The sequence below is a fragment of the Lepidochelys olivacea genome (assembly GCF_965140295.1).
Source record: "Lepidochelys olivacea isolate rLepOli2 genome assembly, chromosome: 12".
In the NCBI taxonomy this organism is placed as follows: Eukaryota; Metazoa; Chordata; order Testudines; family Cheloniidae; genus Lepidochelys; species Lepidochelys olivacea.
In genome coordinates this window covers 9,662,528-9,686,499 of record NC_140422.1, presented here as the reverse complement: position 1 = coordinate 9,686,499, position 23,972 = coordinate 9,662,528, and the positions used below count along the sequence as shown (strand labels likewise).

The window sequence follows — 23,972 nt, the reverse complement described above, 5'->3', positions numbered from 1 at the left end:
TTTTGCTGTAAATAGCCATTTCTTTAAAAAAGCTTGGCTTCTACCCCTTAACTGAGCTAAAAGATTCAAAATGCTGACATGTAAGCCTTCTTCTGCAGTGAGTAGCTCTACTAGGGACATCAACTTCTATACAAAGCTACAATAAAGTCATCTCTGTATAAATCAAAATCTCAGATTGTAGGCCTCAGATGATTAGTATACACACCTGCTTTAGTCTTCTGCTCCTCCAATTCTGTCTCTGTTCTCTTAACTCAGAATGGTAGATCTGTGCAGTAGTGTTTATTTTGTAAAGAAGAAAGTGGTTGGGCAATCCAGCTCAAATTTATGAAGGTGCTATAGCATTACATTAGCTTTTCCTAACCTTCATAGTTTAGGACAATAAATACTATCACATGAACTATGCTAAGTGGTTAGTGGTACTAAAATTAATTTTAAGTTACTTTAGTTTGCCGTCACAGCTGTGGGTTGTTGCTGGGTTGGGTTGTTTTTTGTTTTTTTTTAAACATTCTACTTACTTTCTTAAGCTATTGGACAGACTATTTTTGGGCAACTGTTCTGGTAGCTGGTGCTACATTACAGTAGCCCTTTCCCTTCCCGCCTAGGATAAGAGGATTTATGTAAAACTCATCACTGTCTTAGGGTGGTTATGGTCTTCTCATATCAGACATTCCCATTGTTGCAGCCTCTACCACCTAGGGCAGAATTAGTTGTCAGTGCACTCAAAAGTGGTACCTGAAATCAAGGAAGAAACAAATACAGTTTTCAGAGTAACAGCCATGTTAGTCTGTATTCGCAAAAAGAAAAGGAGTACTTGTGGCACCTTAGACTAACCAATTTATTTGAGCATAAGCTTTCGTGAGCTACAGCTCACTTCATTGGATGCTGTAGCTCACAAAAGCTTATGCTCAAATAAATTGGTTAGTCTCTAAGGTGCCACAAGTAACTCCTTTTCTTTTTGCGAATACAGTTTTGTGGCTATTTCCCTTGCACTAGTAACGAGTAAGGCTGTAGTGACAGCAAAGCAACTTTTACAGAAATAACGTGGGTTATCTTTTATTGGACCAACTGTTGGTGAGAGACAACCTTTTGAGTTTACACAGCTCTTCTTCAGACCTGTGTAATCACAAGCTTTTCTTTCAAACAGAAGTTGGTTCCATAAAAGATATGACCTCACCCACCTTGTCTCTAATATCCTCGGACTGACATGGATACAACACTACATACAAACCTCCTTCTGTCAATATCAAACTGAAATACAGGTTTTTGTGGTGTTTAGCTTGAAGATTGGCCACAAACATCAACTAGCATTCTCTGCTAGAGCTCTAGTGAAGTCCTGTGGGAGAAGTTACACTAAAGCAATGCCACGGATTGAATCAGGGGACAAAGAAGAGTTCAATAAATCATTCAAAGCAATTGCAACTTGTGTGAGTGAGGTTAATGTCTTCAATAAATCACTCAAAGTTCTTATTTTAAACTCTATTCTTTCTCCCCTGATTCAGTCCCTGGCATTCTACAATCAAGAGTAGTTAGGCAGCTAGTAGGGTAGCAACTGGTGCAGCGTGCACGTCGGTGGTCTAGCAATGTTCACCAAATCTATAGTGAGTGTACACTATGATTTTTGGGAGACCTGGCTTGAGGGTTAGAACTAGAGTTACTTTTTAGGCCATGAAAGTTTAGGAAATCATCCTCTAACCTCAGTTTGTGGAATTTGGTCAAAAATCATGCTGTCTTCCATTACCTAAAACTAGGAAAAGGACTTATTGCCATTGTATAAAAGACTTCTGAAAATGTAACTGTGGTTTAGGATCAAATAAAACTAAAGTCTCAACTCTCACCTTACAAGTCTGCCTCAAAAAACTCATTTTCTTTTCCTACCTTTGAACACTGCCTGCTAATAGTCCACTTCTACTCCTCCCCCACCCCCATCATCCTTCCTCTGTCAGTATTTCCATAGCACTGCTTCTTTTTTTCCCCTTTGCATTTAAGTACAGGAGAGCCTATGCAGTGGCTAATAGGACGCTGATTAAGTGATTTTAAATTTAAATTAATGAAAACCATTGCATTTATCAGAATCTGACTTATAGCACTAACTGTAAGGAGCACTTAATTCCCATCACTGAAAAGGACTTCAGCATAGTTGAATTTGAGACTTTTTTTTTATTTAAAGTTAAAGCCTATCCTAAGCCCTCCCAGAAGCTATGCGCAAAGTTCTTAATAAAACCACAGCATGTTGGAGAGATCTTGAACTGCCTACTATAATCCTTTAAACAAATCTCCAACTTAAATGTATAGAATTTGTCATAATAGTACATTGGATTGTAATAAGCCACAGCAAGATTTAAATGCTAAATGCCACTTTTTATTAAATGATCAGATGAAACAAGGAAAAGGTTTGAGGTTTAAATAAACTCCTGGACTGGACTTTGCTTCAATTTACTAGGAATAAGATGGTAAATTAAAAGTATTGCTTTCTAAACCTAGCAAAAACCTGCAAGTTTACATAAAAATAAAACTACAATTGAGATGACGTACAAGTTATGGCACACTTAAAATAAGTGCCAGAGAACTAAATACCTCTGATGATGATTTAAAATATAGTTGGAGATGTTAGACTCCAAAAGAGACGCTTTCAATTCAGTGTGCTGTTGGTTTGATGGGATTTATTTTAAACCTCACTCTTCAGCTACAGAGAAATAAATTAGCATGGAATAGAAAGTAACTAAGATTGCAAGGTTCCCATTTACCTAGTTTAAAAAAAGACTAATGTTTTAAATAATAAGTTGAGATATAGCTAGTAAAATATTTAACAAGATTGCAAAACAGGTTCATCCCACTGTGTGCCACAAAGAAGGCACAACACAAGCCCCATTTTTGCAGCTGTATTTCATCTTAATTTAGCGATAGTTGTGACAAAATTGGTTTTATAGTATTTGAATCTCTCAAGCACAGGCAAGTAAGCAGACGTGTATCCATACTGCACCACAGGACTATAGTTTGCTGTCTCGCTAATCATAATTTTGAACCTCTAAAACCTTTAACTTCTAAAACCAAATGATACCCAGGTGTTTCAGCTCTCAATTTGTGTTATATTTACAATATTGTCTAACACTGGTATGTAAAGTGACTAGGAGCAGACCCAGCAAGAAGGTACGATTAGAAGAACCCCAGTACCTTGAAGGTGATTTGATCTTTACCTCAGTAGTACAATTATTTCTAACTTTTATTACTAGCTGTTGAGGTGAATTAATAGCACATCAGATCAAGAATATGTTTCCCCTTTCCCCACAATGTTTCCCACAGTTGAATGCTATGTACAAATAGATTTCTCTTCTGTGCCAGTTACTAGTATATATCTAATATTCAAACTGAGATGACAGCTGTGGTATTACAAGTCTTTATAATATGTAAAAGTATTGCCTCTGGTGAACAGTACTGAAAATCAGAAACTGAAAATTCTAGTCTCTTTGCTGTAACCATGCTTGTAAACTCATTTAAGAAACGATTAAATATGGAAGCTTAAGTTTTTGCCTCTTAAGTATTTTACTTTTTGGGGTTCTATTTGAACCATTTAGAAACAAATCAATCATCACCACAAAACCAGTAACAATCCATACATAGATGTAACATTTTAATCAAGTCTAAGTTTTTTCTGTAAAAAGGCAATTTGGAGCATGTGAAAGGTGCAGAACAAAACGGCTTTGGAGACTGAAGTTCTCTCTCTGCAGACCCCACCACTTTTCACTGAAATGATAGTTTCTAGAGGAGAAAGGGTAGGTCAGTCTTTATATGCCAATTCAATCTGCTGCAACTGCCAGTGATGAATGTTTGTTATGGACGCTTGTCTTCTGGGATAAGGGGCAGATTCCCAAGCAAGTCACTTCACATAGCCCACTGAGCATCCATCAGATATGAATGGCTTTTGGTCACTTCTGACTTAAGTTTTGAATTGTACTTAAAAGGATTCATTATTCTGCTACCTAGTTCTCCAATGTACGTTTAATTTGATCACTCAGCGCTACTATTCTAGAATCTGTTTCCCCTCTTACTACTTAAATCCCATTTTTAAGAGATTTTCCATTGGCCTCAAACAATAATGAATAGTTCAGACACCGTTTCCATGTCTGAAGTGACTGGCTAATGATTACTCATAATAATGTGAATTGACAGTACTTCAACTACAGACCAAGATGCGCCCAAGCATTCCCCCTCTTCAGTTTGAACAGCTGGTATATCCTGGCTCCAACAGTTCTTCAGTTGCCACATATTTCCTGTTGATCCTTTTTGTTCCTGTTAGTAACTCTTGCTTGGTTCTCTGCTGTTTTTGGAATTGCTTTATATTTTTAGTTAGTTTTGGTCTCTAATTTCTTATCTTTACTGTCCATCTCTGTCAAAACACTGTTACAAAGTACCTGGATGTCTCGAGTGATAGCACCTGCATAGGAAATTGAAGATAATACTTTGATATTCACCTGGTTTATCATAAAAGCAGCAAATTATTTAAACAGAACTTTAAGCCAACTGGACTACATATAGATCAGTGAAAGTTAGTCTTGAAGTGGGTTTAGTTCTATTTTCTTTAAAATATACCACAAAGAGGATACATTTGCAACACAAGGTAAAGTTCCATTTTTGGTCTAGTCTGACTTTTTTTTTTTTAAAAACAAACCAACAGTATGTTTAAACGCTGTCCTAATGGTGACATAGTTTTTTCTCCCAGGATCCTGTAGGGTATACAATACACTGAAATTTGTTTTCCCTGCTAAAAGAGAAAGATAAGGCTTACAAACCAAAAGCTTCAAATAGTGTGTGGGGGAAGGAAAAAGGACTTCTGTATACGTTTAAGAAATTAATAAGGTTTGATAATTGATCCATGCACTGACTGATGAAGCCATGTGACCTATTTCATTTAAGGGAGGATTTATGAACAACCCCTGTGGGAACTTTTACAGAACTGTAAAAAACAAAGCAGTAGGCTGCAAGAGAAGATTGAGTAATCCTTAACTGGACAATTCAACAAAGGGATACTGGCAGGCAAAGCTCCAGAGAAGATTTTTTTTTTTGAATAGCATAAACATTACATATTTTCAAGCAGCTGATCAATCTAAGCTCCAACTAAAGTGAAGTAAGACAACATGTTTGCTTGAGTCCAGAAAGATTTAGTGATTTTAGAATTACAGCCAGCCTTGCTTTAGGATTTAGATTTTTCAATGTGTTTAATAAGATACACATATAATGAGACTGATAGAAGCTATAAAATATACACTAAATGTAAAATACAGAAATAATGAAATATTCCCCCCCCACCCCCCAATCACTGCCATTCAGCTCATGTATGACCACTCACACTAATTTAAAATTTATTGTAAAGGTCTTCATTCAAGTCTAGCAAATAGTGAACTTCCAATCTACATGTGCTTACCTAAGATGTTGTTGATAAATGGAGGCCTTCTGGATATGGGCAAGTAGACTCCAATGAAATAGACTGGAATTCCAGATATAGCAATGCCAATTCCGATCAATGAATTAATGGTGTCACTATACAGAGGCACCACCACCAGAAATATTGAGCATATACAGAAAACTATTGGGAAAAACAGGCCCAGCTGTAGAAAAGGAGAAAAAGATTAGGACATTCTTGGAATGCTTTCATATAGCAACAGTTACATGCATTCTGATGGGAATGCGATTTTCTGTAATTGCAATTTTCAATACATAACATTTTTCCAAATCAGGTTTTTAATTCCCATACACACAACAGCACAGAGTGGACTTGTATTTGGCTAGTTAGAAACATGTTAAGTGGATACAAGGACAGTACTCCATACAGCAGACCCACAGAACAGTAGCTAAGATTCACATGTGCAACAGTGTAAGATTATATCTATGCAATGTTGAAAGAAGCTTTTTACTGCAGCAGAGTGGCTTTTAGACAAATCCACCGCACTGAGACATTGCCTTTCGAGAGTCAAGAATGGCATGGTTAGTTTAATGAAGTGCATCAAACTTTACCAGAGAAAGGTGCTAAAGGAATTAAGAATTCAGACATACCACAACAGCTCCAAATATTGCCTTGGTAGCAAAGGTGCTACCAGCATGATTAATTTGCCCTCCCTAATTTTCACACAATAGTGCTGGGACTAAGGAAGAGGGGAAGAGCGATAGAAAGCCATAATCCATTGGCCTATAATCCAAAGAGCAAGAGTAGCTCCTGATTTCAACCACATGAACCATTTATCAGATGGCAGAACGATGAACTAGTGATTGAACTGAAAAAATGAAGAGGAATATCCGTCAGTCATTTTCACCTAGTAGTTGAGCCAGTCTGCTAGAACAGGAATATTTACTGAGCATTTGACAGCAACGCACGGCATTTTACAAAATGCCCTGAAAGTTTACAATCTAACACTTCAGACATAATGCATATGGGTTCAAATTTCAGACAAGTGCTGTAGGATGTATTGAGGGAGGGGAAAGATCTTAAAAATAAACTAATTCTGCTTATATTAATTCATTAATTTGTACCTTGAGAGGCCTGGGTCGATCTGGTTCCTTCCAGCGGAGGTATAATTGCCCAGCTATTGATAGTCCCACAAAAAACCAGTAACTGAAACTGAAGTAGTTAATAAGCTGGAAAACATCTTCTACAGTCAGATAAATGAGGGCCATAGTACACTGTTGGGAAAAAACATGAGTATCATGAAGAACTATAAGTGACATTGGTTTTTCAAGTTATTTTTTTGCTTTGTATATTAATGTCATCTTTCATGCCGGAGTTCTTTATATGATTATATACTTACAGACTTCACCCTTACAGAAATGAACTTTTGGGGTGGAAACAATTATTTCTGATTATTCCTAGAGATGGGATTTTACTGAGATTTCCCAAGGTGGTAGGGACACAAGGATTACGTTTATTCACTTTCATCTTTGGTGAATTGCAAGAAAGTGCTGAATTTAACAAGAAAGTCCAGCTACCTAGTGTGACAAAGTTCCTCCTCTGCCTTGGTGGGTCCTGTGCTTATTGGCGGATTTGTTCACCTCAGAGGTTCACAGCAGCCGTCAGTTTGGCCACTTTCGTGGCTCAAATCTGCCATTCACTCATCACTGGCCAGCACGAGGAAAAGGAAGAAGAACAATCCCTGCAGTCTCTGCTGATCCACCTAGTGGATCGGGGAACAGGCCAGAGACTGTCCCCTCTGGTGGAACCCACAGTCCAGGTCAACTCCTCCGGTATCAAGTAGGGAGTTGGAGGGATGGGGGAACCCGGGCCTGCCCCCTACTCCGGGTTCCAGCCCAGGGCCCTGTGGATTGCAGCTGTCTACAGTGGCTCCTGTAACAGCTGCATGACAGCTACAACTCCCTGGGCTACCTCCCCATGGCCTCCTCCCAACACCTTCTTTATTCTCACCACAGGACCTTCCTCCTGATGTCTGATGTTTGTACTTCTCAGTCTTCCAGTAGTACGCCTTCTCCCTCTCAGCTTCTTGTGCCTCTTGCTCCCAGCTCCTTGCACGCACCACAAACTGAAGTGAGCTCCTTTTTAAACCCAGGTGCCCTGATTAGCCTGCCTTAATTGATTCTAGCAGCTTCTTGATTGGTTGCAGGTGTTCTAATCAGCCTGTCTGCCTTAATGGTTTCCAGAAAGTTCCTGATTGTTCTGGAACCTTCCCCGTTACCTTACCCGGGGAAAAGGGACCTACTTAACCTGGGGCTAATGTATCTGCCTTCGATCACTCTCCTGTAGCCATCTGGCCCGACCCTGTCACACTAGCTACTGACAAAGATGCTTAATGTATTTTGACCCTGTAAGTAAGTTTACCAGAGCATAAAGGAGTTCATAAACAGCTGGATTTTTACTTTACATAATTCAATCATATCCTGATGACTAAATAGCCTGACTGTATTATCTATTTGATTTGCTAACAAGAAGTCAAAGAAAATTTAAGATGGATCTTAGACTAGCTTTAGTCTTACCTTGTTCATGAGAAATGGAAGTCTGCAAAGAACTGCACCCAACAGCAACAAAGCCAAAGTATTCAGTCACTTTATTCCCGTTCCAGTTTTCTTTATAGTTAGAGACTTTGTAGTTTGACTTACGTTAAGAATTTTTAGGAATTATCAACCTAATGTAACTCTCCAGAGACTAATTAATTGTTAAGTCATACAAGTGAAAGATCATTTAATGTAGTATACAGTACAGACCTTATCTGTCAATGAACTCCAACCCAAGTAAAAAAATTCCTTTTTGGATCTATTTCATATCCCAAATACTTCCATACAGCTTAAAAGCAGCAGCAGCAACTTACATTAAAGAGCAGCGCTGGTACAGGTGTGAACCTCCCTATATGGATCATGGACAATAGATCAGGGAGATGACCTTCCCGGGATCCTACAAAAAATAGCCTGTAAAGGACACAAGAAAAAGTAAATCTTGACCCAAGGAAAGAGAGAGCGCTGTGTAAAAACGTGTTATGAGAACAACCTCAAATAAACTTGCATGTGTATTCAACTATTCTTGTACTGTATGTAGGTCTGTATAAGTAAATCTCTACACATTACTGCTGTTTGTTTTTTTTTAAAAAGGTAAACTTCTGTAATTACTGAAGTAGGTTTTCATTGTTATGAGGCACAAACCATCCACAATTACAGCTGTATACAGTTAGTTAAACATTCTGGTACAATTTTAAGTATTGACATCAAGTTAGTAATTTTCATGACGTAACAATGAGAAATGATTTATGATCAGATCCTGAAGGAGGTGACTGTACATAAGAATGTCTATAAATTATAACAGTGTTCTAAGTTTATCTATTGTGTAATTTCAAAACAACATTTCTTTTCAGTAGGGGGAGGTTAAATATGCATTTTAATGGACAAACAAGATTTTATAGGTATTATAAAAACTCTTTTGAAGCTTGTACTGGTCATGTCTGTAGTCAATGCATAGGAGAAAGTTTCCATGACATATCTGAAGCTTTAAAAAGGCTGTCATACAAATTAAAACGTTTAAAGCTTCACACACAAGATCACAAATGTATTACATTTTTACACTTTAAACACAGTATTTAAACAGGAAAACAAGAAAATTAAGTTATTAACTCCACAAGAAAACTGGAGAATAATCAATTCTTGACCAAGGGCATGAAACAATGTGGTTGATTACCTACTATACAACATTTATTATACCTTACAATGTATTGTTCATATTGCTATGCAGTCACATTTTGGGAGTGGGAGGGGATACGGGGGGAAGAAATGGGACAAACTAGTGATACGGAATACACAAACTAAAAAGTCTATTGAGGACAGTTATTTTATTGCGATATTCTTTAATGGCATGGACATTAAAAGTGTTCATCTATTTTGTGTGTGATACACTAAGTTGGCCAAGAGTGCTTATGAACATCTTAAAACAGAACCAAAATGTGTATTACCTAGATGATGCTAAAATTGATGCATTAAGTCCACCAAAACATGAAACAGCTACAGCAACAGGAACTGTCCAGCTGAAAATGCCGAACACCTGGTCAGCAAATGTCTAATGAATGAAGACAAGGGAAAAAATTAAAATGTTTGCAATGGCAGGACATAAATGGAACAGTAAAATTAAACCTGTTTTTAATAAGATTTGTGTGAGAAAAAAACCAGCATTTAACACTTCTATTAATAATCTTCCACAGAGCTGTATAAATTGGCAGCAATTCCTTTCACCTATTTTAGTTATACACAAAATGAAGCTCAAGTCAGGCAATTTAGTTTGGGTTTACTGCTCAGTGAACCCAAGAAGTCTTTTCTTTAAGCAATTCACAAAGAATTGTGCTCATAAATATAAGACAGATTTCTAAATTGCTTTGGTTTCTCTTGCTCACCCACATAATATGCTGTGTGATACACCTTAATTATAAAAAGTCAACATAACAGACTGGCTTCCAGAGCAACAAATAAATACGGCTCCAAGGGGAAAAACATACATACAATCTGAGATCCAAATAGGAAGGTGTGCTTTGCCTTCTGAAATACCAACTGAGGGAACTTCTTCCCAAAACCCTCACATGAGCATTTCTATAAAGTTACTGTTCTCTAAGCCAGTCTATAATCCTTATTTTTCTTTTCCCTTCTACTCCCTCCCCCTCTCCCCAAACTAGCACATTCTGTCCCTTAGGCAGCCCTTCCCCTTCTCTGAACTGCAAGGGCTTTGGTCCTCAAACACCGTAGCTGGCAGAGCAGCTTCCTCACTGCTGATGCTGCCAGACCACTTATGTGCCATTGCAGTGATTGCCAATACCAGTGACTCTAGAGCAAAGTGGCCAGGCGCACAGGATTTCTTAGTAGGTGAATGAGCAAAGCCTCCAGATGCCAATGCTCTGGAAACTATCATGCAAATGTTTAATAGCAGAATTTGCTAAAGAGCATGTTGGATAATGTCCTGTTCAGCATAATCTATTTCCCCCAGGTGAAGGAAATTGGAGAGAATCTCTTAGAATATCTGGTCTCAGAATATTTAAAAAAAAAATCAAGTGGATTAATATATAATGAAAGACAATTGCTTAGATACAATAGTTTCTCTCCCCCTACCTGGAGTGTGCGCTAGAGGATGGAAGGGAAGCCATGCCCCCCGCCCCCCAAAAAAATCCCTTATCCTCCCAGAGTTGTGTTCAGCTGGGGGGGAAGAAAGCCTTCATTCCAAATATGGAAGCTATCAATTAGGGCTGTCAATTAATCACAGTTAACTCACGCGATTAACTGAAAAAAATTAATCGTGATTAAAAAAGCAAATCGCGATTAATCGCAGTTTTAATTGCACTGTTAAACAATAGAGTATCAATTAACATTTATTAAATATTTTGGATGTTTTTCTACATTCATATATATTTTGTATTCTGTGTTGTAATTGAAATAGAAGTGTATATTATTTTTTATTACAAATATTTGCACTGTCAAAATTAAAAACAAAAGAAATAGTATTTTTCAATTCACCTCTTACAAGTACTGCAGTGCAATCTCGGTCATGAAAGTACAACTTACAAATGTAGATTTTTTGTTACATAACTGCACTCAAAAACAAAACAATGTAGAACTTCAGAGCCTAGCAGTCCACTCAGTCCTACTTCTTGTTCAGCCAATCGCTAAGACAAACAAGTTTGTTTACATTTACAGGATATAATACTGCCATCTTCTTATTTACAATGTCACCAGAAAGTGAGAACAAGCATTTGCATGGCACTTTTGTAGCGGCATTGCAAGGTATTTACGTGCCAGATATGCTAAACATTCATATGCCACTTCATGCTCTGGCCACTATTCCAGAGGACATGCTTCCGTGCTGATGGTGCCCGTTAAAAGAAAAAAAAAAAAGCGTTAATAAAATTTGTGACTGAACTCCTTGGGAGAGAATTGTGTCTCCCCGGCTCTGTTTTACCCACATTCTGCCATATGTTCCACGTTATAGCAGTCTTGGATTATGACCCCACACAAGTTGTTCATTTTAAGAACATTTTCACTGCAGATTTGACAAAACGCAAAGAAAGTACCAATGTGAGATTTCTAAAGATAGCTACAGCACTCAACCCAAGGTTTAAGAATCTGAAGTGCAGTCCAAAATCTGGGAGGGACAAGGTGTGGAGCATGCTTTCAGAAGTCTTAAAAGAGCAACACTCTGATGTGGAAACTACCAAACCCGAAACACCAAAAAAGAAAATCAACCTTCTGTTGGTGGCACCTGACTCCAGATAATGAAAATGAACATGCATTGGTCTGCACTGCTTTGGATTCTTATCGAGCAGAACCCATCATCAGCATGTCCCCTGGAATGGTGGCCGAAGCATGAAGGGACATATGAATCTTTAGCACATCTGGCACATAAATATCTTGCGACACTGGCTACAACAGTGCCCTGAGAATGCCTGTTCTCACTTTCAGGTGACACTGCAAACAAGAAGCAGGCAGCATTATCTCCTGCAAATGTAAACACACTTGCTTGTCTAAGCAGTTGGCCGAACAAGAAGTAGAACTGAGTGGACTTGTAGGCTCTGAAGTTTTACATTGTTTTGTTTTTGAGTGCCCTTTTTTTGTACGTAAATCTATATTTGTAAGTTCAACTTTCATGATAAAAGAGATTGCACTACAGTACTTGTATGAGGTGAATTGAAAAATACTATCTCGTTTTTTTACAGTGCAAATACTTGTAATCAAAAAAATATAAAGTGAGCACTGTACACTTTGTATTCTGTGTTGTAACTGAAATCAATATATTTGAAAATGTAGATAACATCTAAAAATATTTAAATAAATGGTATGCTATTATTAACAATGCGATTAATCGCAATTAATTTTTTTAATCGCTTGACAGTCCTATCAATTATTTCTTTGCTGAATTTTATCAAATGGCACATTACTTCTATTATACCATTTACTGGAAAAAACTAGTAGTGATGGCAGTGGCTACTTAGTGTCTTGCATTATATCAATCAATTGCTGCACTAAATCATTCTACGTCATTTACAGGCTACGAATGCGCACTTTTTTTTATATCTATAAAGGAAGAAACAGCTAGTTGGTATCCAAGTGAGTGTCACAGCACACAACTAGTTGCAGGAGATATCAACCTTCTTTGTTGCACATACAGTAGGTATTTTATATTTCTGTATTTACATAGTACATATGTAGGTATGCATGGTCACCTAAACATTTCCAGTAACTCCTCCCCAAATTGTTTCTTTGTTTCCTTCTTCAGCCTCAAGAGCAAGATACCAAATAGCAAGAGCCGCAAAAATCAGTCCCTGCTTCCTGCGTGTTTTCTGTCTTGTCAGTCATAAATATTCAATTTCAGGCTAACAGTGAACCACTAGCTGTTAGTATTTTGACCCCCACAATACGCCCTTTTCAGGTGGCTTTTCACTCATGAAACTATGGACTAAGCCGGTCACTCAAAATGGGTAAATATTCAGCACTGCACTTTGTTCACAGTGTACAAAGACATCTGGAGTTAAAGGTGGACTGAAATATTTTTAATTGGCTTCTTCTCAACCACCACCTAAAGCAGCACAGAACGCTTCATCTCCCATCTTCCTCAGTTGGCTCTAGACGTAAGCGATATCTCATCATGGCCAAGATATGTGCAGTTTAAAGAAATTTCACGAGGCCCAAGTTGGGCAAAATCTGAACTAGAGTTTCAGGTTTATTTTTTCATGTGACTGAATTTTTGTAAACACAAAACAAAGCTTGCCTATCCTTGAGTACCCTGTCCAAACTTTTAGACAGCAAAGTGCTTTCTCCAGCATTTAAGTAGTCCAGCCAGTTTAAGGTTCTGAACTCAATTCTGCTTAGCTGCATGTGATGACCTGCAGTATAAACCAAAATGTATTCCATCTCTATGTAACTCTGAGCAAATTTAATTGAGCATCAGCACAGGGGAATGAATTTCTTGATACGATGTGCCAAAGCAAAAATGTATTCATGCTTACAGAAGTCTGCACAAAAAGGTTAAAAGCTACTCAGGGCCTGACTACATGGTTGTTAAAAGCATTCTGTGGGGGTGTGATTTCTAAAATGAACTAACATGCTGGACTTGAACTGGTCCATGCAGACTTTGCTAGTAGTAGTACTACATTAAAACACACCAGGGGACCTTTAGTGTATACCAGAAAGGTCTTAATGCACAGCAACTTAGCGTGCTTTAAAAATCACACCCTCTTACAGCACATTATCCCACTGTGTAGACAAGTCCTTAGACAATTGCATAGGTAAAACTTAAAGTTGCCTTTCCTTCTTAAGTCTCCAGAAAAATTGTACACCGTGGTATAATTCCCTCATTATTAAGCAGCTACAGAGGAAAAAGTGAATGCAAAAAAAGAAGACATTTGCTTCTTTAAATGGTCAGATTTAAGATCAACTATTGCCCCAAGGCTCCAAAGAAAATATTTAATGTGATACCTCTTGCTGCTTCATATTATTCATATTCACTTGTTAAAAAGGTCACCAAGATTATTCTTTGTAAAGAGCCCTCAGTTCAAAATACAGAAATCCAGGCTTTATTCTGTACTGTTTGTGTCTATAACTACTTTGATTTTTAATGGGGCCCTTTTTTGCGTTTTCATCATTTTGTTTTTATCTTTTCCAAATAAATCCTAATTAAGGTTTCCTTTGTAGGCAAAAGATGGATTAAATCCGTTCATGTTAGCCACCAGAAGGGGGAAATAGTAAAGTCAGGACAAAAGCCAAATCAATAAAACTTATAGGAATGTGTAAGAAAACTTAGATAATGTATTAAGGTGAACTTCAGAGTTCTCTCACTGCTTCCATGAGGGTGGAGAGAGAGACAGAGGATTCTGGCCTCAAAAAGGGAGAAAACAGCCTTCCAAATGTGAGCAATGAAAACTGACCATTGCAAGGATTCAACATATAAACTTTGTATTGCCCAGCCTCTGGCTCTCCCCTGTCAACATGGTTCTTTCTGTGTGGGAAGTACAAGTGCAAAGCTGACGCTAATGTGGCTAAAGGCAACATTAATAATGCTGCAGCTATCCGCTGTCTCAAATTGGGGCTTTTTTGCAAAGAGTGGTTTGTCCTCTTGCTGTCATCCAGAGACCCTAAGGCACAGAGCTGTCTGCAGAGGTCACTCTTGCATAGGAACATGCAGCATTGGCTTCATGTCTCCCCACCTACTTCATTTGGAATTTTCTGCCCTAAATTATTTGCTTCTTTCCTTCTTTGCCTCATAGAATGAAAATACAGCGTGTAGACAAGAAATCCCCCATACTGAAACAGATCATGGCCCTGTAAAAAAGCAGTAGCATACAGGACATCCACAAAGACTATACCCTTCAAAACAAGAGGTAACTGCCTCTCTCTAAAGCCAGAGATATGATACCATGTGCAAAGAAAGCAAAGCTATTTTGGGATTTACATAATCCAGCCTCATAGAAGCTGTCATGAAAGTCTGCCAACTCAGGAGGCTAAGTCTACTTATCTGTCCTTCACAATGATTGATCAAAATAATTATAAAATTTTCCTTATCCAATAGGCTACCTATTGCTTGTCCATCAAAAAAGTCCTTGAGTAAAGGAGAATTATGCAAAGCTGATTACAGTCCATTATACCAGATGATAAAAATGAGTGGGAGGAAACAGAAGAGGGTACATAAAGGAACTGAATAGTGCAAAAATCTGACTGCAAAAACTGGGGGCTATTAAGTATAACAATAGATTGTTATCCCTATGGTATCGTTCTCCAGCCTGGATTGCCCAATTCAAATTGACTGGTAATTCCAGTGGGTATCTTTCTTGGTCTTCAAACATCCTACACATGGAGTATGTAAACTGATAGGTGCCTCTCTTGTATCATCAGATCCATATGCCTATTGGAATTAAGGCAAAGCCAGCTCAGAGGAATCAGGTGAACCAGGAATCAAGGAAGAACGTGATGGCTGATGATCGAATAATGAAGGAATTTTGAAAGATTCTTCAGAACAAATAAGCTGTGTCAAGAGATGAAAATTCTTACAGACAACTGTTGCAATAGAAGAAGAAGAAATCTGGTCTCCAAAGTTGAGCAATCCAAAGACCAAATGAAATTAAGAGACTCCAAAATTTAAATCTGATGAAGGATATGATTAAAAACCCACACACCACCGCACAACTAACTATGGAACTCTCTTCCACAAGATGTCACAGAGACAAAAAGCTTTCTAGGAGATTACAGAGACATGATGGGTGAGGTAATATCTTTTATTGGATCAACTTCTGTTGGAGAGAGAGAGACACAAGCTTACAAAGAGCTCTTCAGTTCTTGGAAAACTTACTCAGAGTGTCACAGCTAAATACAAGATGGAACAAATTGTTTAGCAAAAGTAGTTAACACATTTCAAGGGACCATTCAAGATGAAGACACCTGTTAATATAGGTGATTTGACATTTATATGGATGATTAACAGCTAGAGTTACATTAGCTAGAGTTACAGAAATAGATGATAAATTTATAACCTATACAAATTCATACGTTAGGATGCAAGTTAACCAACTGCAGTTAGGAAGAAATCCCCTTTCCCTCCCCTCCCCCATCCCCAATAGGTAGGTTGTCTGTCCACTATGGATTTTCCGTGGGAGGGAACCATTGTGTTATAATTTAAGAACTCTTAAGAAGTTCAGTTTGCTCTACTAAGCATATCTTCCACAAGATATTTCAGCCAAATTAAGTTCTTCAAGTTTGTCAGTCACCTGAACTTTCTGGTTAAATTTTTATTTCCAGTGGTGCAAATTCAACAGACAAAGCATAGATGAAGAGCACCTATCAAATGTGTTTTCTAATTCCATAGTTGCAGTGAATAAGTCTGCCTGGTTTCTTTGTTACTTCCAAGACAAAAATGCATTTTTTAGTTCATAAATGCATATTTATAAAATCTTTCACTTCCACAGGAAGACTCAATTTCTTACAACTTTTGTTGTAAATTATTCTGTAAACCAGCAGGTATCTTCAAGATTGTGCTATATTTTTCTTTGACAAATGATAAAAGAATCCCTACACAGTTACTCATGGCAGTAAAATTTTATGGAGGTGCAACAAAACCAGCCACATGAAAAAAACATTATACTTGTATTTTGTGGGGGGATCATGGAAGGGGGGCAGAGAAATACTAGAACAGGGATCAAAAACAACATCATCAAGTGCAATGGCACAAGAAAAAGGATTAGAGACTGTTTTCCATTATAGGCGTGATTACTTTTATGACAACGTATCCTCAATTAGTAAATGAGTCATGGAGCTCTCATCTGAGAGCTGACCAACTCCATTTTACCTACCACTGCTTCTGGTGAATGTTCAAGTTCATTTTTACAGACATGTGAAGCGGTAGTGACAAGGGAAAGAATGGCGCATTTGAGGGAATATGCAGAGGGTGACAGAAGGGCCTACCTGGAGACAGCTATTACAGAAGCATTTAGTCCGCCATAACAGGAGAAAACCAACATTATGGGGATGGTCCATTGCATAAATCTCAGGGTTTCTTCTGAGAAAGTCTGAAGAGCAAGAAGCATTAAGATTAAATCATCATCCTCACTATGATCTGACAAGTCCTGAACTAGAACTGTTTCTATAGCCAGAAAACAGTACAAGAAATAAATGAATTATAAATCTCTTCAGTTATGGACAATGCCTCCCTCCCAACTATCATACTATAGACACACGTGTATTTGTTTCCCCCCGCTAGCAACCTTAATTCTGAATTTCATTTTAAGACCACCTTAATGAAAGAACAGAAGCCAGGAGCTTCTAGCTGTACATTTTTCAGCTGAAGTGCTAGCATTTTTTTCCGACTGAAATGTTATGACAAATTAATCCCAGAAGAACGATCACAAAATTAAACACTCAAAAAATCTACTTTGTTAAAACACAAAAGCCTGATTTATTAAATCTGTTTTTCCTGCAGTGGGAAAGTTAGTTTGGCTTCTTGACTTTAACAGCTGGACTCAACATCTGAACAGGATTTGCAAGACTACTACTCTGCCCCCTGAAATGCTGAAACAACAGTTCTGTACAAACAGTTCTATTTAAAGAAGTCTGACTGGAAGCAGTGAGAACTCCTCCAATAAAATGTTGCCACAAAACAAAATTCACAGGGTACTTCCATGTTTTAGGATCTGTCCCATGTTCAGTAAGCGAGGGTTGCAGGAAGAGAAGAGTCCTACATTTATTTTAGGAATGTCAACACAAGGACTTTGTCTTCACAACATTCAGTTTGCGCTGTAACAAGATGACAAAGATCACCAGACACTGACACTGCAACAAATCATGATGTAACACTAACCGTTCCAAAACACCACTGTCCTAAAAGGTCTTTAGTGAGGGGGGGGCTTTAAAACCTAGTGAGGAGGGCTTTAAACTCGGTTCACCGGGGGAAGGAGACCAAAGCCCTGAGGTAAGTGGGAAAGCGGGATACCGGGAGGAAGCACAGGCAGGAATGTCTGTGAGGGGAGGGCTCCTGCCTCATACTGGGAATGAGGGGCGATCAACAGGTTATCTTAAGTGCTTATATACAAATGCACAAAGCCTTGGAAACAAGCAGGGAGAACTGGAGGTCCTGGTGATGTCAAGGAACTATGACGTGATTGGAACAACAGAGACTTGGTGGGATAACTCACATGACTGGAGTACTGTCATGGATGGTTATAAACTGTTCAGGAAGGACAGGCAGGGCAGAAAAGGTGGGGGAGTAGCACCGTATGTAAGGGAGCAGTATGACTGCTCAGAGCTCCGGTACGAAACTGGAGAAAAACCTGAGTGTCTCTGGATTAAGTTTAGAAGTGTGTGCAACAAGAGTGATGTAGTGGTGGGAGTCTGCTATAGACCACCGGACCAGGGGGATGAGGTAGATGAGGCTTTCTTCCGGCAGCTCACGGAAGCTACTAGATCGCATGCCCTGATTCTCATGGGTGACTTTAATTTTCCTGATATCTGCTGGGAGAGCAATACAGCGGTGCATAGACAATCCAGGAAGCTTTTGGAAAGCGTAGGGGACAATTTCCTGGCGCAAGTGCTAGAGGAGCCAACTAGGGGGGGCGCTTTTCTTGACCTGCTGCTCACAAACCGGGTAGAATTAGTGGGGGAAGCAAAAGTGGATGGGAATCTGGGAGGCAGTGACCATGAGTTAGTCGAGTTCAGGATCCTGACGCAGGGAAGAAAGGTAAGCAGCAGGATACGGACCCTGGACTTCAGGAAAGCAGACTTCGACTCCCTCAGGGAACGGATGGCCAGGATCCCCTGGGGGACTAACTTGAAGGGGAAAGGAGTCCAGGAGAGCTGGATGTATTTCAAGGAATCCCTGTTGAGGTTACAGGGACAAACCATCCCAATGAGTCGAAAGAATAGTAAATATGGCAGGCGACCAGCTTGGCTTAATGGTGAAATCCTAGCGGATCTTAAACATAAAAAAGAAGCTTACAAGAAGTGGAAGGTTGGACATATGACCAGGGAAGAGTATAAAAATATTGCTCGGGCATGTAGGAATGATATCAGGAGGGCCAAATCGCACCTGGAGCTGCAGCTAGCAAGAGATGTTAAGATTAACAAAAAGGGTTTCTTCAGGTATGTTGGCAACAAGAAGAAAGCCAAGGAAAGCGTGGGCCCCTTACTGAATGAGGGAGGCAACCTAGTGACGGAGGATGTGGAAAAAGCTAATGTACTCAATGCTTTTTTTGCCTCCGTTTTCACTAACAAGGTCAGCTCCCAGACTGCTGCACTGGGCATCACAAAACGGGGAAGAGATGGCCAGCCCTCTGTGGAGATAGAGGTGGCTAGGGACTATTTAGAAAAGCTGGACGTGCACAAGTCCATGGGGCCGGACGAGTTGCATCCGAGAGTGCTGAAGGAATTGGCGGCTGTGATTGCAGAGCCATTGGCCATTATCTTTGAAAACTCGTGGCGAACGGGGGAAGTCCCGGATGACTAGAAAAAGGCTAATGTAGTGCCAATCTTTAAAAAAGGGAAGAAGGAGGATCCTGGAAACTACAGGCCAGTCAGCCTCACCTCAGTCCCTGGAAAAATCATGGAGCAGGTCCTCAAAGAATCAATCCTGAAGCACTTGCATGAGAGGAAAGTGATCAGGAACAGCCAGCATGGATTCACCAAGGGAAGGTCATGCCTGACTAATCTAATCGCCTTTTATGATGAGATTACTGGTTCTGTGGATGAAGGGAAAGCAGTGGATGTATTGTTTCTTGACTTTAGCAAAGCTTTTGACACGGTCTCCCACAGTATTCTTGTCAGCGAGTTAAGGAAGTATGGGCTGGATGAATGCACTATAAGGTGGGTAGAAAGCTGGCTAGATTGTCGGGCTCAACGGGTAGTGATCAATGGCTCCATGTCTAGTTGGCAGCCGGTATCAAGTGGAGTGCCCCAAGGGTCGGTCATGGGGCCGGTTTTGTTCAATATCTTCATAAATGATCTGGAGGATGGTGTGGATTGCACTCTCAGCAAATGTGCGGATGATACTAAACTGGGAGGAGTGGTAGATACGCTGGAGGGGAGGGATAGGATACAGAAGGACCTAGACAAATTGGAGGATTGGGCCAAAAGAAATCTGATGAGGTTCAATAAGGATAAGTGCAGGGTCCTGCACTTAGGACGGAAGAACCCAATGCACAGCTACAGACTAGGGACCGAATGGCTAGGCAGCAGTTCTGCGGAAAAGGACCTAGGGGTGACAGTGGACGAGAAGCTGGATATGAGTCAGCAGTGTGCCCTTGTTGCCAAGAAGGCCAATGGCATTTTGGGATGTATAAGTAGGGGCATAGCGAGCAGATCGAGGGACGTGATCGTTCCCCTCTATTCGACATTGGTGAGGCCTCATCTGGAGTACTGTGTCCAGTTTTGGGCCCCACACTACAAGAAGGATGTGGATAAATTGGAGAGAGTCCAGCGAAGGGCAACAAAAATGATTAGGGGTCTGGAACACATGACTTATGAGGAGAGGCTGAGGGAGCTGGGATTGTTTAACCTGCAGAAGAGAAGAATGAGGGGGGATTTGATAGCTGCTTTCAACTACCTGAAAGGGGGTTCCAAAGAGGATGGCTCTAGACTGTTTTCAATGGTAGCAGATGACAGAACGAGGAGTAATGGTTTCAAGTTGCAGTGGGGGAGGTTTAGATTGGATATTAGGAAAAACTTTTCCACTAAGAGGGTGGTGAAACACTGGAATGCGTTACCTAGGGAGGTGGTAGAATCTCCTTCCTTAGAGGTTTTTAAGGTCAGGCTTGACAAAGCCCTGGCTGGGATGATTTAACTGGGAATTGGTCCTGCTTCAAGCAGGGGGTTGGACTAGATGACCTTCTGGGGTCCCTTCCAACCCTGATATTCTATGATAACTGGAAATAGATGTCAGCCTTTCCTGAATTCTGAACTCATGCAAAACTGAAAGACCAAAGATGATCCTACCCTGCATAAGACTGAAGACTTCTGCAGTGCCGGTTTGTGTAGCTCATTTCAGGTTTGCCTCAGACATGAGTGAGCTGTTCCAGGTTCCATTTATACAGGTTCTTATATTGCTCTCATCACTTTTGTATCTGAGCCCCTTTCAGTAATACATTAAGCGACTAACATCTGCCCTGTAGGTTTGTTCTTGCTCCTCCTCTCCCCAGAGAGAGAAGTGTGTGCAGTATAGCATTTTGTTTTAGATTCCCCATGCCAGCCTCGGTCTGTGTACTGGAGGGCAGAGGCAGGGAACAGAAAGATCTGGTGTGAGAACACAGAACAGTTTTCCCCCTTTTAGTTTCCTGACCTTTGAGGATTGTTTCCTAAAGGAAATAAGGAAACTGACTCATGGTAACCATTTGCAAGTAGGAAAACTGCATGTGCAAAAGACCCGAACAAAACAAAACTGCTGAGTGCATAAAATTCTGTGCCACTCTCAGAAAGCTTGTTTGTCAAAACAAAAACATTGGGTGAAGTCTGTTCAATTTGATCAAATACATTCAAGTGACCTGCGCTAAAGGAGTGACTACATCAACTGGAAATGTAATGGGGTACTCTAATTTCTGGTGGTGCAATAGATAGCAGTTTGTGTTATGTTTTTTAAAGTGTCTTTCAATTCGGCTTTCAGTGATAATCCTTCTGGCTAGTCCCCACTGCAACCCACATTGCTCCTCTTAAATCATTTGAGATGGAAAATGTCTTCCCTTTTCCCAGGGACAGAAGATGCTGCTGCAGTGCAAGGTACAGAGTGGAATCGTTCATTCAGTAAGATCTTAAATCACCGAAATCATGCATGGCATATAGTCCACTGCATGGATATGCTCTTCTGGATATACCCCAGCCTCTTTGGCCGGATCTACACTTACAAAATTGCATACCCACCTTCCAACAGTGCAGCTACGCAGATCAGAAATTCATGACAGTGGTGTAGATAAGGCACAAGCATTTTCACTAGGACTTACACTGCTCCTTACCCTAGAGTAGGAGCTGCAACAAGGCTGGAAAAGGGTACAAATTCTGCAGAATAGGCAAGGACAAAATGTGTTCCCTTAAAATTATACTAATATGCCAAGCCTTCTCTCCAGATTGGGTTCAACCCCTTGATCTCACACCTCCTGTTTGATGTGTCTACACTCACAACCTTTCTAGCTATAAAGCATCACCATTGCAGCATCAGTGGAAGCTGTAACAGACAGGGACTAGGTTTGAGGACTGTGGTAAAGATGCCCGAGTCCCATCTATACTATAGTTTCCATGGCTGTTTACACTGGTGAAGCTGCATAGGCAGTGAATTACCTCTCAAAAGTTTGCAAGTATAAATGCAGTCAAGGGTTAAAGTAACAGCAATATTTCTATTTACACAGCCCCAAAGGTGTGCTAGTGATTTCAGTGCTGAAAATGAGAAGAGTTGAGGGACCTACCAATTAACAAGTAAGAACTGGTAAAAAGATCCATAAACCCAGATTGAGTGAACTCTTTCAATATGCCTATTCCAACAATCAATGTTGCATATCAAAGAAATTCTAATCAGGTTTTAAGTCAGAAAAGTACAAGATTCACAAGCAGATAAGGGAATTTTAAAAAAGGTTACTTAACAAAATAACTTTTGTTCTCCAAAATATATTACTTCCATATATTACACTGAGAGATCATGTGCTCTTCACTGTGTGACAAACTCATTTCAGAGAATCTCACCACTGGGAAGGCATGTGCATGCATCTCTGTTCATGGAGTTTAGAACCAACATTTTAAGTCCCCAACTTACATAGTTCTTCTCTAACTTCAGGCTCATACTTTAACTCTCCAAAGTAGAGGAGAGAAAGGAGAGTCACCTGAATCTGCAGAGGCAATACATTTGGAGAACAACTTAGGCCAGTAAGCAACCTCTTCTTCATAACACTGTTTCTGCAGATACTCACAGTTAGACTAACTAACAGTGGCAAGTCTCAGCAAGAAGGCAGAGTATGAATAACTGAAATGTTGGTGAAAACACTGCTCTCCTGAACGACAACCTAGTCTGATCTGACTCCGTATTGGGAAATAAGAGAGAATATACAAAAAGAAAAGGAGTACTTGTGGCACCTTAGAGGCTAACAAATTTATTTGAGCATAAGCTTTTGTGAGCTACAGCTCAATTCACTGGATGCATTCAGTAGAAAATACAGTGGGGAGATTTAGATACACAGAGAACATGAAACAGTGGGTGTTACCATACACACTGTAACAAGAGTGATTAGGTAAGGTGAGCTATTACCAGCAGGAGAGTGGGGGGGGGAAAAACTTTTTGTAGTGATAATCAAGGTGGGCCATTTCCAGCAGTTGACAAGAACGTGTCAGGAACAGTAGCGGGGGGGGGGGGGGGAGGCGCTTGGATCATAAACATGGGGAAATAGTTTTACTTTGTGTAATGACACATCCACTCCCAGTCTTCAAGCAGAAGTTAATTGTATCCAGTTTGCAAATTAATTCCAATTCAGCAGTCTCTCGTTGGAGTCTGTTTTTGAAGAGAGAATATGCTTTGTGAAGGCATGCATCGAGCTTCAGGGAGCAGCATTGCAAATCTCAACAACCAGCACATGACAAATAAATACTGCAGAAGTTATTACTCCCCTGGTGAAAAGGGCTGTAGGTCCTTCTGGTACAATAAGCACACTGTCTGAAAGCAGCGACCCATTACTGCCTCTAATTAGAAGTTCTTAAATTAACAGGTGCCAAAGAAGATGCCTTCCTACCAAACTGGTCTTTTTGGAAGATATCAACACAACCAAAGAGAGTGGGTTGGATGCTGGCTGGTAAAGTCAATCAGGCTCCCAGTTCTACACTGCAAGAGAAGTTTGCAGTGACAGGCTTCAACACCCAAGAACAGTAATAGCCAAATGCAGAAGATGGGTCTAGAAAAGCAATCATAATGGAAAGGGAACTTCAGAAATTATAAACCCAAAAGGATAACTGCTACCTTGGCACCAGACCACCTTGCCAACCAGAACGTAAACCGCAAGGGGTACTTCTCA

At 39.8% G+C, this 23,972-nt stretch overlaps 1 protein-coding gene across 3 annotated transcripts in view; it reads right to left on the bottom strand.

Moving 5' to 3' along the window:
- Window positions 1-3,607: 3,607 nt before the first annotated feature.
- SLC7A6 (solute carrier family 7 member 6) overlaps window positions 3,608-23,972 on the bottom strand; it is a 56,678-nt gene continuing 36,313 nt past the window's right edge. For all 3 annotated transcript variants that reach the window (XM_084644541.1, XM_084644542.1, XM_084644540.1), the window contains 5 exons: window positions 9,435-9,538; window positions 8,307-8,403; window positions 6,523-6,672; window positions 5,420-5,603; window positions 3,608-4,432 (listed from right to left, as the gene is read on the bottom strand). In XM_084644541.1, coding sequence (XP_084500667.1) covers window positions 4,341-4,432; window positions 5,420-5,603; window positions 6,523-6,672; window positions 8,307-8,403; window positions 9,435-9,538 — 627 coding nt within the window. In that variant the 3' untranslated portion in view covers window positions 3,608-4,340. The remainder of the gene's footprint in view (window positions 4,433-5,419; window positions 5,604-6,522; window positions 6,673-8,306; window positions 8,404-9,434; window positions 9,539-23,972) is intronic.